This window comes from Eucyclogobius newberryi, unplaced genomic scaffold, assembly GCF_026437365.1.
Source record: "Eucyclogobius newberryi isolate DKJ021-1_F unplaced genomic scaffold, fEucNew1.0.hap1 SCAF_15, whole genome shotgun sequence".
Taxonomy (NCBI): domain Eukaryota; kingdom Metazoa; phylum Chordata; class Actinopteri; order Gobiiformes; family Gobiidae; genus Eucyclogobius; species Eucyclogobius newberryi.
Genome location: NW_027315779.1, coordinates 20,323,657 through 20,344,730, shown reverse-complemented (window position 1 = coordinate 20,344,730; position 21,074 = coordinate 20,323,657). Strand labels below are relative to the sequence as shown.

The window sequence follows — 21,074 nt, the reverse complement described above, 5'->3', positions numbered from 1 at the left end:
GAACTCCTCCCAGGGCGTTGGCCCTAAAAAGCTGAAATTTGGTGAAAATGCTACTGAGGAGTGGGACATCAAAAGTTATCCAAATTACATTGATACCTCTCACGGTCTCGGTGCGGCGAAGCCGCAAACTGTAGCTAGAATTTCAGAAATCTCCCATATTTAAAATTTCTGCCGTTTGCGCAGATAAAGTCTGAATTGCGTCAAATTAGAATCAGTTGTTAAACTCTTTGCCCTAAACCTACTTGAAGTGAAATAAATTCATTTGGCGCCACAGCGCCCCCTACAGATTTTATATGGAAGTTAAATGTTTAGTTTTGCGAAATTATATGAAATTTGACACACAACTCAATTTTGGCATCCCCATCAAAAAAGTCAATGAGACCCATGTCATAATTGTTATGGCGTTGCCGTAACGATGACCGAAACCTTTCATGTTATTCCAATTGGGAAATCGCCAGAACATGTTTACACTTTAGACTTTCACGAACTCCTCCCAGGGCGTCAGCCCTATTAACCTGAAATTTGGTGAGACTCATCTTCAGGGGTGGACCATCAAAAGTTATCCACATTTTCATTCAAAGAGTCACGGTGTCTGTGCGGCAAAGCCGCACATTTTGCCAAGAATTCAAAATAAAATAGCTTTTTGATGGTAAAACAAAGGGGAGAAGATGTGACAGCGTCACAGATTCAGCAGTAGGCGTAATAAAAGGACCATTGGGGCGCGTTAGCGCCCCCTCCTCTTGCGGCGTGGCGGCGGTGTGGCGGCGGCGTGGCGAGGGCCGATCATTGCCGCTTGCGGCTATATTTCTTATTCTTACTCATTTAATTTGGATTTAATCCTTGTTTATACCTTCTTTTGTTGTAGGAAAGTCACATTTGATGTTTATTGTGAGAAGAAATATCACAATTTAACTAATAGATTGCAATTCCTCTAGTGTGTCCAGCTTTATCGAGTCAAACATTCTGAATTATAAATTCAAGTTAATAAGTTAATAATATCTATTTAAGTTAACATAAACAGCCAAATATAAAAGCTTTTTACATTTAGGTAAACGAATGCAAACTGAATGCACCTCTAGAGGGCCAAGACTGTGTGAAAGACAAGAGTAATGGTCCGTCCCAAACACGGCCCCACATGCTCTCCTGCTGATTCCCTCTATTAGGGCAAACACACGGCCCTAAGTCGCTCATGCATCACATAAATTAGCGTGACATCTTTTTTTTCACTGCTTTCAACGTGAATCAACCCACTTTGTGCCTCCCGCCACCTTCTCCCACACTCTACCGCATGATGTCGGTGTGTTTAAAAGGCCTCTTCAAGAAAAATAGATACAACTCTTACCGACCAATCTGACTAATCACCATGGAAACTGCATGAGTGGATAAACAGGTGAGGTGTCATTCAAACTGAGAAGGCTGAGGAGCGGCTGGCCACCCATTCCCTCCAGTGTGTCCCGTGCTGGAGGGAATACAATGAGACCTGCTCTGCCAATCTGAGAGGTGTGAGGATTTACTTCTTATTAGATTTCAAATGATTCTTAAACTTAAAAACTTTTAACATTATAAAACCAAATCCACTCCCGTCCAGTAAACATGACAGCTCAAATATGGATTACAGAATTAAACATCTTTTCAGAATGAGTGTGTGCGCAAACCAAATATCAAACTCACTAAACACATTCTGCCATTCTTAGTTTAAAATAGGTTTATTCTCAAACTCAATTTCATTTGTTGTTTATGCTGTGCAAACAAGAACAAATTGGTGTGGAGATTCTCATTAGGCAGTGACAGTGGCAGTTCACGTAAAAGACAACTCATACAGCAATAATATGGTGTGCTTTTTAATACTGAATACATATGTGTTTTTCAGATCCTCATCTGGTTCCAGGAAGAAGAGAAGACACCGGTATGTGTTTCATCACATTTATATTCATAAGACTTTCATACCTGACACAGTGTGCATAATCAATACTGTGCTGCCCATAATGTCTCAAACATTTTCTCCCCTTTTCAGCTCAGGCAGCCCCAAGAACAAAAACAAAGACAAGAACAAGGAGAAAACTCGGTGAGGCGTGCGTTCATTCATGCACACACACATTTATTTACAATGGGTCAGGTGCATTTGAATAGTGATACTCTGCTGACACACACAGATCGGTCTGCAGCCACACAAACAGACACATTTCCATATTTACTCAGAGCTTTTGTTTAAATAGACCCCAAAAGGCCGTGTCCGCAGACAGCTAAAACAGTCCTCCGTGGCGGGCCCTCGTTGCAACAGTACGTGCAATTGAACCTGTGCTTAGTGTCTCATAAATTTATATTGCTATTTTACACCTATTATCTCAAGCTCCGACTCCCTGAGAATCTTAAGGAGCGCGCAGAATGGAGCGCTTGTGTAGCCCACCTCATCACAATATCCAGGCCGAACATTGCTACTGATTTGAATTCATATTGTCCGTCATGATTGTCCTATGATGTGCACATTTATACTGCGCTCGGTTAATATCAACTCTCAGTTTAATACTATGGTTGTAGATTGTAGGTTAACTGGTGCTGTCGCTTGGGAGGGTTCATATGCCTGATTCATGTTCAGTTCAAATAATAATATGAATCCACTTGCTTTAGGGGAGCACAAGTGTTTTAAAGCAGTGATGGCTTTACCTTCTTACTTTTCAAAGACAGATTGTTTTGTGTCTAAAAAGATCAAGCTATTAAAACGACAAACACACTTTTACAGCTTAAAATCTGTATCTTTTGTGTTTAGTTTGAAATAATAAGGCCTTCTCTATGATGTATGATAGTATGTTCCGTATTTAAATGAAATGCATTGGTGCATATTGTTGTCATGTGACAGGTCTCCCGGGGAGACTCCCAGTCGGAGTTCACAGCGTCAAGGCAGCTGCTGTAGCTCCCGCAGTGCCTCAGTGTCATCGGCACGCAGCGTCTCCAAGTCTCCCACCAGGTACACACACACACACACACACACAAACACACGCACGCGCACGCACACACACACACACACACACACACACAAACACACACAAACACACACACACACACACACACACAAACACACACAAACACACGCACGCACACACACACACACACACAAAAACGCACGCACGCACACACACACACACACACACAAAAACGCACACACACACAAAAACGCACGCACGCACACACACACACACACACACAAAAAAGCACGCACACACACACACACACACACAAAAACGCACACACACACAAAAACGCACGCACGCACACACACACACACACACACAAAAAAGCACGCACGCACACACACACACACACAAAAACGCACGCACGCACACACACACACACACACACAAAAACGCACGCACACACAAACACACACACACACACACAAACACACACAAACACACACAAACACACACACACCTTCATATGGCATGAGGCTGCTGCAAGGTGACTCTCATTTTTAACCTAAGCCCACGGGCAAAGACTCATATACAGATGGATTTCCTGGAATGGCTCTGGGGGCGTCTCATTCAGCCCATTTTCATTTCCTCTAATGTTTGGAATATCATTATGCGATTATTATTTAAATGTATCAAATGAAAACTGCGTGATTATCTCTTGCAAAAGTTCAATACAGTTTTATAGCCCATGTTTATACAAAGGTAGTGTATGTAGGGCGTTAGGTAGTGACCGTTCACATCATAGAGAGGTTTTCAGCTTTGAAATTGACCCAAAAGAGAGGCTCAGTCTGCTTTGTGATTGGATAATTGCCTTCAGAAACAAAACCAAAGTATAACATAAACCATTTTGTCCATCATGTCCAGTGACTTTTATAATCAAGAATAAACAAGTTCAATATGAATTGCAGCATATGTCATTTAATTATGCTTGAAGTGGTTTATGTCTCTGTCATGTTCATGTTTCTCCTTCAGAATCAACTCCAAGCACAAGGCGGATGGGCAGAAGGTTTCTCCTAGTTCTACCAGTCCCGGCGCATGGCACAACGGACGAGCCCGACATAACCACGCTGACGCCGAAAAGGCCCATGATGTATGTATTCTCCTGTTCTACCCCATCCCCCAAAGCTTCCACAGGCTTCAGATTAGTCTGTGTATCATGACTTAACTGACTTTTCTTTCCTCTTTTCTCATTAGCTCATAGGGTTTAGACATGTTTGTCGTGTGTAAATTTTGCCGCTCCTGCTGTTTTGTTTCTGGCTCTCTTTGACTCCTCTGCCATCTTGTTATTTTATTTATTTTATTTTTGTTGTTGGTGTTGTTCACCAGTAACAGAGGAAGGGCACAAAGTAGTGCAAAGTTGTAATGTTTCCGTGTAGTACACACTACTGCGAGTCAGACCATGACATTAGCATCTCACATCTCAGTGGAAATGGAAATGCAACTACACTGGCACATGGTCTTCCCACCAGAATGAGCAAAAAGATGTGTTGTTTCTTCCAATTTGGCCACCTGCTAATGCGTGAGACAAGAAAGTAAGAGAAGAGGCAAGTCCAGAGTTGGCCAAAATCTATTAAAGATTATGAAACATTTATTATACTCTGGTCAATAATGTTCTAAATCCGCAAAATGTCAAGGTCTTGTTCAAACATTGGCTTTAAAATCCCTCCTTCTATCATTTCTCCTCAATCTGAAGTCAGAAGACTCTCATTATTTGACATTAAAGTCTATATGACAGGTTAGACTACACATTTCACTAAAACATATTGTGTTATGTTACATCCTGGTTGAACATGCGCAGCAAATATGACATAGAAGTAATTCCACAACTGTTACCTAGCAACCATACTGAAAACAAGAGCCAAAATCCAAATAAATTACACAATAGTTATAATTCGACGAACAGTAATACCAAATAACACATTTATTTAGTTGAATAGCTGTTTAAACTGTCAGAAAATTGTATGTGTAATTATGTCTCTGTGTTTTCAATGGCACGTCGCATATTGATGACATCACAGAGGGATTCTGTTTTAGAACTCAGCTTCCTGTAATTTTACAATTTTATTTTTCAAAATGTCTTCACAAACAGCAACTTCACCAAAGTAAAACTAAGATATTTACCACAGATGCAATCCTACTAAACTGAGTTATAATTAGAAAAACAAGAGAGCCTGTCCTCCTTTCCTTTAGGAAAAGTTTAATAAAAGTCATTCTAGGTTTGAGTTGTTCTGTCGCCTCTAGTGTCACGTACACGTCATAATGGGTTGTTTTGTAAATCAAAAACATATTTGTCTACTTTGATAACGCTCCTGGAGTAAAACGTGTTCATTATTAATGCCAATGTTTATTTTAAATGACTTGCTTTTATATATCCAAATCACCTTGGTCTCTCAACATAAAAGGATTATTTAAGTTCACAGCCACAAAATAACAATAACAATTAGCTTCAAAAGAAAACAGTCCTACTTAGACAGAACAAGTATGATATTATTTTGTGATGAACGAGCCTGCTAAATGGATTGCAGACACTGACTAAAACTCCCACAGCGGCTTGCATGTTTCTATGATAAATCTCTATTTCTTTGTCTCTCTGCTTGTTGTTTCTTTCATTTTTTTTACATTTTAAGTGGTATTTACCCATGAATAAATGCCCTCTCTGTCTTGTTTATATAAAAAGCACTCAAATGCTTTGGAACTGGACCAAGTAGGTTAAATGGGTATGTGTTATAGTTTCTTCTTGTCAATACAGTTGTCTCTCTCTCTCAAGTTGATAGATCTTACTCTCCTCCAATTGTCCGAGTGCTGCAGGATTAAAGTCCTCTCTAATGCTTTACTGTGGATGTGCATGTCGCCCCCGGGTGGCAGTCTTTTCTGTCCAGTGCTTCTGCTAGATTCTGTCCAAGAAAGAAGACAATAACAAGGCTTTTTGTGAGCTAATTCTATTCATAAAGAATCATCCAAAGACAGTTGAAGAATATTGGACCATCAGACCCTTCACTGGTGTGAGAGTTCATCTGGTTTAACTCACAAACTGTGTGGCTCCTCAGAGGAAGATTTCTTGATTATGTGTAATTTTAATCTTCAGCTTTGATGTTGAACATTTGTCCAAGTCCATGTCACTCAGTAAGTGGAACTGACCACTCGTTCAGAACACAAGCGTCTTAAGTTAGTTTCTACCCCCTATTCTAAGTAACTATTACTGGACAAACAATTATCTATTGGTCCAGTGTTCTCTACCTGCCAATGAAGGTGCAACACAACCTAACAATAGTTATGTAGGTGTTCAATGTTAAAAGACAGCTCAATGCATGTGAATGTTTTCATGTAAGGTTTTGTTTCTGTAGATGTGTAAATGTTAATCACTTTACAATTAAAAGACTCATTAGGACTAAATAACAAATACATCACAATGTTGCTCAAAGTGACCCAAGCAGTTTTGAACATGTTGAGGTTGAACTCCCGTGTCTAAATGTGACTAGAGTCCCTTTGTCCAGAAGAGTGGACTTTGTAGCTGTCCGTTAGCCGTCAGTAGAGCGTCTGAAAGTCCCTCTAAAGCCTCCCTCACCTGTCCATGTCTCATGTGGGTGTCTTAGTCCTTTTATACTTTCTTAGTTGTATTGCTACATCTGCCAGCTCTGCATGCCTCCTCCTCTATGTCCTCCTTATTCTCCTCAGTCTAACACTAATACAATGATTATTAACTCTGTCCACTTCCTCCTCCCTCCTTGTTGATACAAATATGGCTGCATTTGTACAAGTGAAAAAGACAAAGCAACTCATAGTGTTGTTAGACTCATCTTTTAGTTTTCGGTTTGCCATATGGATTTTGTTCATCCCCGTTTCAGTTGCTTTTTTTCCTGCTTAAAATTCAAATCTGTAGCTTTGATACTAAAAGAGGTCATTGTCTTTTTCCCATTTCGCTGCGGAGAACATTCCTTCTACTTTTTATTTTTATTTTCTTTCTTTCCTGTTTTTATGTTGATATTGCATACGTGTCACTGATTGAAATGGAAGGTAGGTAATTGCTTTGCCTACGCACGTGATCTATATGCAGATGAGAATGTGACAAGCACCCTAGCCTGAGTGACGTCAATGTTCTCTCTTCCTTTCTCTTTTTCTCTCTTCCTTTCTTGCCTCTCATGCTCACTTTCCCCTTCTCTCTCTCTCTCTCTCTCTCTCTCACTCTCTCTTTCCCCTTTCCTCTCTCTCTCTCTCTCTCTCTCTCTCTCTCTCGATGGTCAAATTAAGTTACTTCATCAGTTGTGATTTGACTTGGTAGAGATTGGAGTACGTGGAGCTCTGGTTGTCCTCTTTCTATTAACTTCATTCCAAAGTCCCGCTTTACCTTCCAGGTCCATTATCATGTATTATTTTATTTACTTATTTTTTGGCAGAATGCGTCATTTCTACTTGTCCAGCACCTCTGTTCGTCAGTGTGTTTTTTTTACCACAATTAGTTTCACAAATCAGTGATGGTGCGTTTGATTCGTATAAGACTTTTAGTGGTCTGTTGATGCAGACGTATTGGTCCTGTTGCTTTGTCCTTGCTTACAGCACGATGTAATGCATGTAGAGCAGCCAATAGAGCTGGCTCACAGTCACATATGTGCATCAGAGACCCTTTTGGGGGGTTAGGGTTTAAGCACAACTTGGGGCACTGCCAAACAGTAAGACAAATTAAAGTAGACATTGCCAGTCATTGATAAAAAGAAAATTCCATGCTAAATCATGAGCCTTGCATTTACTGCGGATAAAACTTCACAGTAATAAATTAGTAACCATAATATGTTCCATAGAGTCAAACAAAAATTAAATTGTTGTATGCATCGCCACCATTTCTCTATGTATTGATGCTATGAGCAGCAACTGTAACTGTGCCCTTCGCATAGCTGACCTCTGACTGTATCGAGTGGTAAAACAGCACCTAATCTGTGACAGAGGCACGGAGGGCCTCTCTTCTATGTAATAGCTAGCTGCTGTGTGATGTTTATGGAGGTGGCTATAGGCCCTGAGGATTGACTTTGTGTGAGGTATTCCCTGCACATTGTGCTTCTCCTCTTTATTTTCACTTCTGTTCCATTGATTTTCATACATTCTCTCATGAGTCACTGGCAGGGAAGGGTTTTGTGTCTTTTTCTCTTGCATTTTGTGAATCTAATGATGCACTTATGTTGCCCCACTTTTCCCTTTTCTTCATACCTTACCTACTAAAGGAGGGAATACCACTTTATTGGTAAGTGGATGTTAACCAGAAGGGAGTTAAACAAGAGTAAGCATTACAATCTGAGAAAATGGGTCGCTGTTCACATCTCAACAATTGTCTCCAGGAAAAAATGCAGAAAGTGAAAATTGAGTAGCAGACGATTTGTTTTCTGATTCAATAATTCAATAATTGTGAACTTTATTTTGTTCCTTCCATTTCTGTGATGTTCTGTCAAGTTGTCTTCTCTTTCTGTTTGTTTCATTTCTTTTGAACCATAACTTAAACTGGAGCAGTCCTCTGTTTTTCTACTCTTCAAATATGTAGCTCTTTTTTCTGCCTTTTGCTCTTCAACTTATTCAGTTCATACGTTTCTTATGTTTTCTCCTCTCTTCCCCCCTTCCTAGTTTTTGTTTGTTTTGCAATTATTATTTTTTCAACTCATTATGGTTTTGCATGTCAAGTATTGCATGCGCTGCACCATAGAGGACTATCTTTAAGCCATATGGAGAAAACATTGATCTTTTCTTTTAGATGTTACCTTCTTTTGGCAAGTACACCGTAGCACTTGAAAACTCACAAGGAAACTCTCTAATGCCTCTATTCTTCTTTTCTTTTTGTTTTGTTTTTCCTCCTTTGTTGGTCATCGTTTTTCTACAGAAGCAACGTGTGCCGTCCTCTGGGTCTTCCAATCACCAGAACTCTGTGCTGAGAGACAACAAGTTGCACAGCGCCCCCAACAGGAGCCAGGCAGGACAGGCATCTGAAGCCGAAAATGTGGACAGCAGAAACCCAGTGTCCCAGACATCAGGGCGGAAAGGGGACAACCGGGGGCAGAACAAGACCTCCCACTCCCCGGCCCACAGCAGCGACTCCACACACTCCCAGCACAACCACACCCACAAAGGCAGGACGTCCCGTCACCAGAAGAGGTAGGCCTAATCCCATGTTCTCGGAATGGACTCTGTTTATAAATGAATAGATTTAATTAAGATAAGAGAACCTTTGTTTGTCACATAGTGGGGACATTCCAGTGTTGTAACACAGATTAAGCACATAAGGGGAATAATAGAAAATAATTGAATCATTATTGAAACATAATTTAATCAATTTATTTAATTTTCACTCTCATTTCTGCTTAGTAATATCAGTGTTTAACCTGTTGCTTTATTTCTTAGTCTTGGTATTCAAAAGAAAAATCCATATATATATATATATATATATATATATATATATATATATATATATATATATATATATATATACATACATACATACAGCAACTCATCAGATATGTATGTCAACAGAACAAAAAGTGCACATTCTTCTAAGAAACGCCACCATTCTGGGCGGGGCCAGCCGCACCACCGCAGCCATTCTCCATCACCAGGACGCCACTCATCTGGGAGGAAAAGGGGGGAGTCCCGAGGCAAGAGCCTTCGGCAGAGGAGCAGCTCCTGGAGCAGTGCTCGCTCCTCCTCTCGCTCTATATCCAGGGACAGAGGGCCCAGTAAGAACAAGTCTCCACACAGGCAGAACAACTCCAGGTTTGAGTATTGACTTTAGACACCTACAGATAATGGGGGCCTGTTAGTGAGTGTAATTTGTGTGTTTATAGGGAGAGGGACAGCGCAAACCGCTCCGATACAGACAGCAGAGCACGACGCCGCTCACGGAGTTACTCACCCATTCGCAAAAGGAGAAGAGACTCGCCCAGTTTCATGGAGGCCCGCAGGATCACCAGGTAATAAATACTTCTCAGTACTCTCTCTTTCACTGTACCAGAAAATCTTGACCAGCTACGTTATCTCACAACCGACACAAAAAGGGCTTGAGGACTCTAATCATTTTTAGGTACCGCTGATGTCTTTTTAACAAGAACAACTGTTACGTTTTATTGATACTGTAGTTTTTAGATTGTGTGCAAAAATTTGTGAATTCTTACTGAATGTATTTACTATTCAAGGCATCTCTACACCAAGAGCAGAGTTGACCGCAAGTCTCTTTTTGTACAATACCATGTTTTAATTATTGTAAGCTTTGTTAGCTTCATATTTAAGCTAAACCACTGGCATTGAAATTGCGTAGATTTCTCTTCAAACAATTAGACCCCAATGATGACACTGACTTTTATAACAGTAAAGGAAATAGGTGCTCATGTCCTGCCTGCTATGGCCCAGTTGTACATGTGTGTTTTGTCATTTTTCTCACTCCAGTCTTAAAGATCCTGGTGACAACAGGAAGCTGCACATCCACGCTGCGGGCTAGTTACCCTGGTAACTGTTGCCGTGCAGCAGGGCCCCTTCTAAGTCTGACTCCTCAAGCAAAACCAGCCCAGATCCCTCGAGTAAAAACCTGGCCTCCTCCTGGCTTTTCTGTCCTTTGCTCCAGCTCTTTCATCTTTGTCTTTAACCACATTCAAATGTACACCACAGATAACCTCCTGTGTGGTTTTGCACTAATGTTTTCACACCGGGAGTGAGATTAAAATGCTATCAAGGCTCATTTGGGCAGGTGTCTCATGATCGCACCAGCTGTGAGTTCCCTGGACAGATAGAGAAAACAAAGACAGTTTTATCTCAATGTATGGTCAAATGGCAGTGAAGGGCACCGCACACAGCAGCACAAATGACTTGATAGCAAAGCCGTCTCACCCCCACACTGTTGATTTTCTGGGCTGTGGGACTCCGCTAAGAAGAAAGTGCTCATTTTGGGCGCCAATGGCCGATTAAAATTACAGGAGACACTGGCGGGTGGCTACTAACATGGCATTCTGGGAGCTTAAACTAACTACCAGCAACTCTCTACTAGCATTTACGTGTCTGCACCATGTGGCTTAACAGCTTTGTCTTTTTTTAATCTGCACACATCTTTGTTTCAGATGCTGCACTGAACAAAAGCTAACGTTGATGTTGGTGTTACTAAAACATTGGGCTGGGCTATAGAAAATTAAAACCTGAATTCATATTGTTCGCTTCAGTTCAAGTATTTGCCTATACATGCGTTCGGGACTTCCCCATAGCGGCCATTTTAAAAAGGGACACGCGATATATAAAAACCAACACAACTACATCCTTTTCTACGGCATAATGAGCTACGAATACTTTGATTCTTTAGACAATAACGGCAAACTAAGGTACACGACAAAGCTATAAGTCCTTGGTCAGTCAACAGAGCAATGTCCTAACAGCAGTTTGGCATTTTGGCCTCATATTTCCTGGATTTCGTATGTAGTAGACGTGCTGTTGTGCCCCTTTCAAAATGGCGGACTCGGTTGCCACTGCACAAGTTCCCGGATGTGCGAACGCATGTATATAGGGATAATCAGGTGCAACCTTGATGTGCTTGGTTCTCTACAATGCAGTACATAGGCAACAGCTTTGCAATAAATGACAAACTGAACTCGACATGCCTCTGAGCTGTGTAAATGAATCAAACTTACCGCCCAGCCCAGCTAACACTGCACATTTTGCTCTCTGCATCTCCACTCACATCTGCTCTTTTATTTACCTGTAGTGCTCGTAAGCGGCCCATCCCGTACTACCGGCCCAGCCCGTCGTCGTCGAGCTCCGGCAGCAGCCCGTCAGGCCGAAGTCGCAGTCGCAGCTACAGCAGCCGCAGCCGGAGCCGGAGCTGGAGCCGGAGCCGCTCTCGCACACACCACAGCTACTACAGCCACAGCAGTGACGACAGCCCGGGTTTCTGAGTCGTTTCAGGGCCACCCGAATGCACTCAGCTGTGGGACTGTGCTGGTGTGAAGGAACACACCAGGACTTCCATGTTTATGTATGCGAGAGCCTGGATCAAAAAGGGGGTATATGCTTTGATATCTGGAATGGGTTGTCCTTGTTCATGTCTTAACTAAGATATCAGATGAGGAAACGTAATTTGGTCAAGTCTGTTGAACAAATCTGTTAATGAGCACTTTTCTTCTTTTCTTCCACCAAGCAACCAAAAATGAAGCATTAAAATACAAAAATATATATATAGATATGTACTTATTTATAAATATTTGTGTTTTTTTAATCAGGAATTAATGCGTCATGGAGTTGACTGTGCTTTTCAAAATTGGACCATTTGGGGTTTTTATAATCACTTCCCTCCGAATAGTTTAATTTAATCAAAGCACAGATATAGGAACAAAAGTGAGAACAAATAGGCAGCAAAAGGGACATTTTTTTAATGCTCACAAATGTATTGTATAGGTTTGTCTGTATAGATCCTTTAAGTTCTGGCTTTGTAAACTATGCACTGTATATTCCATAGAGTTCCAGGAAGTAGGTAATTTGCAGGAAAGCATGATGCAAAAGATAGACATAGGAAGGATGAACGTGCATCATCTGCTGCTTCCTTGGAACAAACCGGAGAAAATTATGTATTTAGTATTTCTTTCTTTCCCCCCTGAACAGAACTATGTTGCTAACTTCATATGTGAGGGTGCGTGCAAGTGCGATGTAGAGGGAAACTGTCTGCAAATACTGTCCATGCACATGTTACTTTTACTATTTATAAAACTTCTGTATTTATTCATTTGTATGTATTTAATTATTTATTGTTTAAATTATTTGAAATATAAAGCAAACCTTCTTCTGTGTCTTGATGTCTTGGTGTCGAGATGAGATTGCCACTCCTTTGAAACTTGACGGAACACACATTGTAGCCTACAGTTGCTTTCAGTGAAGAGGATGGATGTGATTATGACTTTAGCCAGTGGAGCATCGGGGCGTTCACTTGATCCCTCAACTACTGCCGTTATGACATCATTGGCCTATTGTAACAGCTCATTTCAATTCCATTGTGGTATTATTTTCCATTTGATTTTATGGCTAACAGAAGTAAACAGGTCCACTCCAGGAGACCAGAATGCCATTATACTTGTATGTTCTGTGTCTTCTGTTGTTTATAGCCACCCTGGTGCACTCAAGAATACCTCTAAGTGTTTTTTTGCCCATCCATGCAGTAAAATCTAGATTTAACACTGATACAAGTTTGCAGAATATACTCCAACTATAGCACTGCCCATGTTATTGTCAATGGCCTCCTTTGTTGTGTACAGACTACTATACCTGACAATAAACAGAAATGGGGAATCAACAATGTTAATGTTGTCATTCTGTCGCATCAGTGTTTTGTGTGTAATACCCAGACTATTCTGCAGATGACACTAGTGGGAACATTCCAGTCATTAGGAGACCTTACTTTACCTTTCTATACATCAGCTAGAATATTCCCTTGTCATGTAAAGCTGATACGGAAAGGGAAGCTTTTTTAGGGGGTGCAAATGTCAGCATTACTAGTTGTTCTGTTGTGATTCCTACAGTGATAAATATCTGAAGCTAACTTTAAGAATGCTCTGGAACGCTACAGTTATTGACAGCATCTTTAAAATTTATTTTTTGAACACCGGGGGAAAAGCACAAGCGACAAAAGACATCCCGTAGTTAAGGCAGATATTGAGTCCCATTTGATCCAAAGTTGTGAATTATGTCAATTTGCAGTCTTGTCCTTTTTTACAAATTTACAAATTACTAACTTATAAACTCAAAATACATGTTGGTGTTTTTGGTCTATTCGACTGGATCACAATTATTTTATTACTTGTGAAAAATATGGTTTAATTATTTATATTATATTTATCATTTATTTACACAGGGGAAAACCCACTGAGAATAATTATCTTTTTTGTGGGTATAAAACAATCAATAAAATCTACAGATACATAAAAACACATTTCCACATACAATATGGGATTAAATAAAGTAGAAGCAAAAGCTCTGTGGATAGTCCTTAACCAGTGCTTTAAAATGGAAGCAAAGGTCTTTTTTTCCTGATTCCGTATTGACTCTGTGTGACTTAAAAAAAAAAATGTCCTGAGATCTAAAACAGTGAATACTTGATCTAAGTTCAGTAAACATGTTAAATAATTAGAAAAAACAACAGAATGGATTCTAAAAATGAAGTGTGTCTGTCCACTCTGTGGAAAGGTATAACTTGTTACAAGCTGAGGTGGTTTGTACTCTTTTTGAAGAAATTGTACTTCTCTGAATAGTTTCTGACCCCATATCTTGACTCCTTCATGAGTAATATTTGGTCTGAAGTAACAGTACTCTTACTCGAGTGCAATACAAGTTTTGCTTAATCTTCCCACTGTGAGAAATCAATGAATCTTCAAATGTCTGTGTCTAACCTTTAAAAATATTACTTTTTGAGCAATAATTGTTTTGTTCTTCCAATGACATCAACTTGACATTATAAATCAGATATTACATTCTGACATTATATTTATATGAGTCTCTTACTACTTGAGTCATATTATTCAGAAGTAACATCACTCTTAAGTAGTCTACAATATTTGGCTACTCTATCCACCTCTTGTATATAAATACATTGTAGTTGCCAAATATAAGTATGAGTTTAAATCTGCAGATAAAAGATTAGTCATGTGTAGTTTCCAGTAGGCTCCAGACTGTTCTGGCTCTTTAAATGTCCAGTGAGTGGTGTGTGCTTGTGCACATTAGGGGGGGGGGGGGCAGTCTCTGGTGCACTGGGCAGCTGTCTTTGGGAGGGCCTCTTGTCAGATTCCATTGGATTACTACGTCTTCCACAAATAGGTTTTCCAGAATATTCAACAGGCATGCCGGGGGAGTGAGGGGCTTGGGGTGGTGTCTGCGTGTATAAAAGCTCCCAGTTCACAATGTACAGCAGATTCACAGGGAACTTCCAAAACCACTCAAGAGCTCTTGACTCACTGCACTGCACGTCCCGCTTCAGCAATGGCAGAGAGAAGGATCCCTTTCACCCTGATGCGCTCTCCCAGCTGGGACCCCTTCCGTGACTGGCACAGCCGCATTTTTGACCAGTCTTTTGGAATGCCTGCAGTGGCTGATGAAGCTTTACATGTTTCTCACTGGCCTGGCTACTTCAGGCCCCCATTCCTGGCTCCAGACATGAGCTCTATGATGAGTCCCATGATGTACCCTGGGCCTGTGATGGCACAGCAGGCACGCACCCTGGCCCGTCAGGTGAGCAGTGGCATGTCCGAGATCAAACAGACTCCGGACAGCTGGAAGGTGTCCCTGGACGTCAACCACTTCTCTCCAGAGGAACTGGTGGTCAAGACCAAAGATGGTGTTGTGGAAATCAGTGGTAAGTGCTTGACTTTATTTCATACAGGCATGTTTTTGTAAGAAGATAAGATAACAAAGGAGAACCTTTGTTGGGATAATAATATAAAATGTAGAGAATGTTGTTAGGTCAGTTCAATTTTTAGAAAGCAATGTACAACAACCCATACTGACAACAAGCCTGTTTAGGTGCACACCTCGGTTATTTTATTGGAAGGAGAGATTTGTTTCCTTTCATATTATTATTATATTATTATTCCGTTTCAGTAACAAAAGAACTTTCTTTTGTCAGCGTTGAGACGTGTGCATTGTTACTACAAAGTTACTTAAAGACAGTGAGCTCTAGTGCAATATAGAGAGGAGGCTTTTTGGATGCACAACAATCCAGAATCACATGGCAAATGATTTTACAGTTATTGTTCTCTGTCATAAACAATCTCTACTCCACATTTTGTTTTGAATGATATCATTCTTTTTTTACATAATTCTCCTCATTAATCAATCATGATTTTAAATGTATACTTAATGCATACATTGTAATTAAACTTATTCAAAACTAATAATATTATTTGTGATATCAAAATGTGTTAATATTACATTTTCTGAACATAAACAAGACAGATGCCTAATAATAATTTAAAAAAAACAAAAAATAGATGTGGCTGTTTTTGTTTGTTGAACTCATGCTCAGATCTTTTTATTAAAGAAGAAAAACAGAAAAAAGGCTGATTATTGGTAAATAGAGATGGATGAATCTTGATCTGGATTCAAATTTGAACAATTGCACTGCCCCAGTTTTAGCACACAGTGTGCCTTGTGCTTTAAAGAGAGTCCTGGATGAACTCCAAGTCCTCTGACAAGCCCAAGAGTAACAATCCTATCACACAGCTGAGACACTGGACATTGACCAGAGAATGAACATGGCCTCGCCCACAGTCCAAGAGGGATTTGAAGCCTCATATTTAAAAAAAGGATTTAAAAAAAAAAAAAAAAAAGGAGTGGGCAGGATAGGCTACAGTTATAAGCATCTTTGAAACAATACCAGGTCCAACAGCGTTCTTATAAGAAATATAACACCGCAACATTACTAAACACACCACTGTGTCACTGGCAATGACACTTTCCCCTGATAAGACCACTGAAGCACTGGAGGGCCGCCACATGGATAGGCTATAATTAAATGCATGCTAGAGAAATTGGATCATTCAGACACAAATAGAAAGATTGTTGCTGCATTACACTGCACTTGTCAATGAAATATCATCTTACAATCTTCTGTTTTTCTATGATCCACAGGCAAACATGAAGAGAAGAAGGACGAGCATGGTTTTGTGTCCAGGTGCTTCACCAGGAAATACACGTAAGTTTAGTCCTTCTTTTACTGAAACATGTTATGTCTTTCACTAGTTGACTGAAAAGAAAGAAATGTATTAAAGATCCTATATTATTATTTGATAATAATAAGTGTTGTGCAACACCCATAACATAATAGTTATAAAATGTCACCCAAAGGATAGGTTAAGGGTTAAGAACTCTGAAAAGTCAATTTTGCATTATAGAGGCCCTTTAAAATGTAGCCTTCAAAATATGTTTTCTTTTGGGCTGTATACGTTTAGCAAGATACATTGGGGCTTCTCCAGTGTCATTTAGAGTGAGGATGTACACAAAGGTTGTTGCAGATTGGCAACCATGTTTCTTTCAGTCAGCCCCAGGGCAGTTTACAAGTTACTTCCCACTACAAAGGGCATTTAGTTCTCTGAGAAAACTTTGCAGATATGGTATGATAAATGATTTGAACGTTTGCATTTCTTGCACCTTGCCCACATATATATGAGTTAGTGTATATAACGTTGAGGGCTGCTGCTGCTGCTGCTGCTGTTGCTGCTGCTGCTGCTGCTGCTGCTGCTGCTGCTGCTGCTGCTGCTGCTGCTGCTGCTGCTGCTGCTGCTGCTGCTGCTTCTGCTGCTGCTGCTGCTGCTGCTGCTGCTGCTGCTGCTGCTGCTGCTGCTGCTGCTGCTGCTGAATTTCATGCTCTGAAAAGCAGCATCAGCAGTTAGCACTGCCCATCCTCACACTGTTTAGGAAACTAGTCTGATATGAGTGAGACTCTGCTGCCATCAAGGGGCAGGTCCACAGAACACACCATCCACTACCATTCAACCTGAACCATATTTTATGTTTCCTTATGCTGTCTCTTTCCAGTCTTCCATCATCTGCTAACGTGGAAAAGGTGACCTCATCCCTGTCCCCAGAGGGTGTGCTCACTGTCGAGGCGCCTCTCGCCAGACCTGCCCTGGAATCCTCTGAAACCACCATTCCTGTTACAGTTGACAAAAGTGCAGTAGCCAAGAAATAAACCAGATTTACTACTACAATACATTCATACTATGCACTTTACTCCACATAAAGAGACTTTCAGCAAAAGAAGATTGTGGCTTCTCAAACAAACCTGGGAGTGCCTTTTATACGGCCTAACGTAACCTACTGTAAACAGACATGAACACTCACTCTGTGCCTCACTATGTGACTGTGTAAACCAGGATGTGCCCAGAGACATGATTAAAATGTTGTTTGAAGTAAAAAAAAAAAAGCTTTTGTTTCCATTTTAATGTTTGATTCTGTGACAGAAAAGAGCCAGGGTTGGGATCCATTAATTCACAATATTGTTTTTACATTTAGACTATAAAATGAACTATATGCTGCTATTACTACAGCCCAAAAAAGAATAACTTAAAACTATCAGTGATCTCACAGACGGGCTGAGGTGAAGTAGCAGAAACAAGCTTTGGAAAGCTCTCCATGTGTGTGCAGCTATCTGTAGTTGACCTTGATCCTGCCACTCCCAAGAGCTACAGTGACTCATTGTACTAAATGTCGAGATAGTGTCAGACAAATCGGGACCATTTGTCGATTAAGCTGAGCATGAACATTGACGTATATTCCAATCTCTTCACCACACAAGGTCATTTTGAAATATAATATAAAATATAGGGTCAAGTCACAAAAAACTGAAAAAAAGAAATTCTCTCAATGAGTCCTGTACTTGTCAATTCAAGCCGAAGGTTATAAAACTGATAACACATTTTCTTATGTCAAAAACTGAACTAAATAGGCCAGTTGCATGCGTGTAGTGCACATGCATCTTTTACTCAACCCTCAGCCAGCCCAGCATAACATATCCAACCAGTAGAACATTAGACCCTTCACAATTTCTTTTTCAACCAATATTTCAAAATGTTTGGGGCCAAACAATAAGCCTGATCTTATCTATTCACTGGAGCTAAGCAGGCATACTTATTGTTTGGCATTGTTTGTGCTCCAAACATTTTTGAATGGGAAACGACTGAAAATACCAGGTGCCACACTGAAGTGGAAGGGTCTCAAATGCAAGCCTAAGTACCCCAGACCCTTCACGTCAGGGCCATTGGCAGCCTTCACCTCTATATCTTTTAATCTAATCTAATCGAAGTACAGAGAAATTTGATTTTATGATGTAACATTAATATTAACCTGATTACCCATAGTTTATATTTGAACTAGAATGATCTCATTGTATCCTGACCTGCTGAGCTGACTGAGTCACATCCTTAACTGTCAGACTGCCAGTCATTCATGTGGCATGTGAGCCCACTATGCACACAGTAACTGTAACTCCAAAGCTGCAGCGAGGGCTATTTATAGAAAGCCCAGCTATGCACTGAGCCATCCTGTGAGTCGCACAAGGAAGATCGCAGGAGTCCCAGTTTAGCTGATACTTGTCCACTTAAAGGCACACTATGTAACTTTTCTTGAGGCCAGTCCGTCACTAGCTTGTTCACCGCTTCGCCACAGATCTGACCCCTGGTGGAGAAACCTGCTTGTCTCCATGAAGATAGAGTTGTTTACTGACATAGTGTGGAAAGTTCAAGGCAAAAACGACTTCATGGAGACAACCCTCCACTAAAGTTATATAGTGCACCTTTAACAAGTTTTGAGGTGAGTCATTTGCTCAACCCTGACAAATAAGACAAGAATCCTGATGAATCTGGGAAATAAAAGATCAGAGATATCTCTTACAGCTTCAGAAACATATGTGTTGTGTGTTTCATGTTTATGTGGAATAAGAAACAGGATCTAATTGAGCCGGTCCAACATTCTCTGTTTCTTTGGCACTTAAGTATGTGACTTTTCTGGAGGCAGGTTGGTCTTCTTCTTTGTGCCATGGAGATGATGTGTGTGGGATTTTCCACAGAAGGATATTAAACTTATCTCAATACCTCTATTTTCAACCCCAAAATAGGTTGAGAGCGAGGCAGTTCTGTAGATCTACTCAGAACATGAGTGAACATTGGAGAGGTACAGTCTCTTTAAGAAAGTCTGTATTCCTATTAGAACAAACCAAAAACAACCAAGCGCTGGTTCCCCGACCAAAGTGAGTGAGGAACTGTCTGGGCGTCACATCTGATTTTTAAAAGTAAATTCAAAAGTAAAGTGATTAGAAGGACTTTATTTATTATGCACAAATGCATGTATTTTTTTAAAGGAGCGGCATAATATTCAAAAGTATGTAATACTGACAACATCGTTGTGTCAATTCTGGACCTCGTTACGCTGGAAAGAGTAACCATAATATCTACTCGAGTAAGAGTATTGTTACTTCCAAGTAAGAGTAGAGGGGCCAGAAAACTACTCGAAGAAGAACAGTTTCAATAAAAAGTTAGCAAGTAAAAGTAACTGAGTACTGCCCACCTCAGTGTACAGTACATCCGTAAAGTATTCACTTTTTCCATATGTTGTTATGTTACAGCATTATTGTAAAATTGGTCAAATTCATTATATACCTCAAAATTCTACAAACAATACTCCTTAATGACAACATGAAAGAAGTACGTTTGAATTCTTTGAAAGTGTATTAAAAATAAACACTTTCCAGATGATCTGTAACTGATAAGTCACTTCTAGAACAGTGTATACGTGTTATATGTTGTATAAGGCTTTAATGAGCACTGTCAGCATCACATTAGGACGCAGCTCTCACTCAGATTGATTTGTCGCTTAGAAATGTTGAAGACTAAAGAAGCTGTAACTTTACCAATCAGGAAAAACCAGTGGAATTTTCTACAGATGGACTTTAATGAAGGAAAAGGACATGACAGGAGGGGGTTATAGGATTACATGTCCTGAGCTGAAGTGCAGGGACTTAAAGCTTAGTGATGTTTTAGTTTGTCTTTTATTTTTCCATTTTCACAAATAAATAGTTAGATTTTTCTATAGGAAAATTATAATAACTATTTATCAACCATCATTAGATCATTATTGTCGTGGCTATAGTAACTACATGTCTTCTTATAGAACATAATTGTATTTCCGTTCCAGAACAAACTGTGATGGAACATTCTGACTCTTCTTCACAGTTCTGGACCGATCTTGTATCAAACATGTGATGTTTCTTCTGTGCATTGTGGTTAGAAGCCTCAGGCAGTAAACCTCAGCACATTCATGACATCATCCTTTAAGGTGCACAAACTTCTCAAGTGGACCGCCTGAAATATTCCACAGAATGGTATTACACTTAACCATCTCCATAGCGACAAATGACACCACCAGGCCAAGTTACAGGTCAGATCTGTGGAGAAGTGGCCGCGCTCACATAAGAAGTCATGTTTTTCTAAGTATTTTTGACCAAAGAAACAATTTGTTTTCATCTTCACTTGTCATTATCATACGTTCAGTAAAATTGTCATGAAATATATTGAATTTCTTTTCACTGTCATTAAGAATATCACGTCACTATGTGTTGTC

General features: G+C 40.1%; 2 protein-coding genes across 2 annotated transcripts in view; both read left to right on the top strand.

The window, feature by feature from the left end:
- Positions 1 to 13,266, top strand: part of srrm3 (serine/arginine repetitive matrix 3) — an 84,428-nt gene extending 71,162 nt beyond the window's left edge. The window contains exons 7-14 of the mRNA XM_072446645.1: positions 1,871 to 1,906; positions 2,015 to 2,065; positions 2,858 to 2,965; positions 3,942 to 4,059; positions 8,830 to 9,101; positions 9,477 to 9,716; positions 9,788 to 9,913; positions 11,686 to 13,266. Of these exons, the coding sequence (XP_072302746.1) occupies positions 1,871 to 1,906; positions 2,015 to 2,065; positions 2,858 to 2,965; positions 3,942 to 4,059; positions 8,830 to 9,101; positions 9,477 to 9,716; positions 9,788 to 9,913; positions 11,686 to 11,875 (1,141 nt within the window). The 3' untranslated portion in view covers positions 11,876 to 13,266. The remainder of the gene's footprint in view (positions 1 to 1,870; positions 1,907 to 2,014; positions 2,066 to 2,857; positions 2,966 to 3,941; positions 4,060 to 8,829; positions 9,102 to 9,476; positions 9,717 to 9,787; positions 9,914 to 11,685) is intronic.
- A 1,555-nt stretch (positions 13,267 to 14,821) lies between these two features.
- hspb1 (heat shock protein, alpha-crystallin-related, 1) lies at positions 14,822 to 17,883 on the top strand. The gene is made up of 3 exons (XM_072446684.1): positions 14,822 to 15,315; positions 16,590 to 16,653; positions 17,496 to 17,883. The coding sequence occupies exons 1-3, from the start codon at positions 14,943 to 14,945 to the stop codon at positions 17,647 to 17,649; spliced, it is 591 nt and encodes a 196-aa protein (XP_072302785.1). The 5' UTR covers positions 14,822 to 14,942; the 3' UTR covers positions 17,650 to 17,883.
- The last annotated feature ends 3,191 nt before the right edge of the window (positions 17,884 to 21,074 follow it).

Coding starts and splice junctions, on each gene's coding strand:
- hspb1 (XM_072446684.1), top strand. CDS start 14,943: ATGGCAGAGAGAAGGATCCCTTTCACCCTGATGCGCTCTCCCAGCTGG. Junction 15,316..16,589: donor TGGTGTTGTGGAAATCAGTG/GTAAGTGCTTGA, acceptor TATGATCCACAG/GCAAACATGAAGAGAAGAAG. Junction 16,654..17,495: donor TGCTTCACCAGGAAATACAC/GTAAGTTTAGTC, acceptor GTCTCTTTCCAG/TCTTCCATCATCTGCTAACG.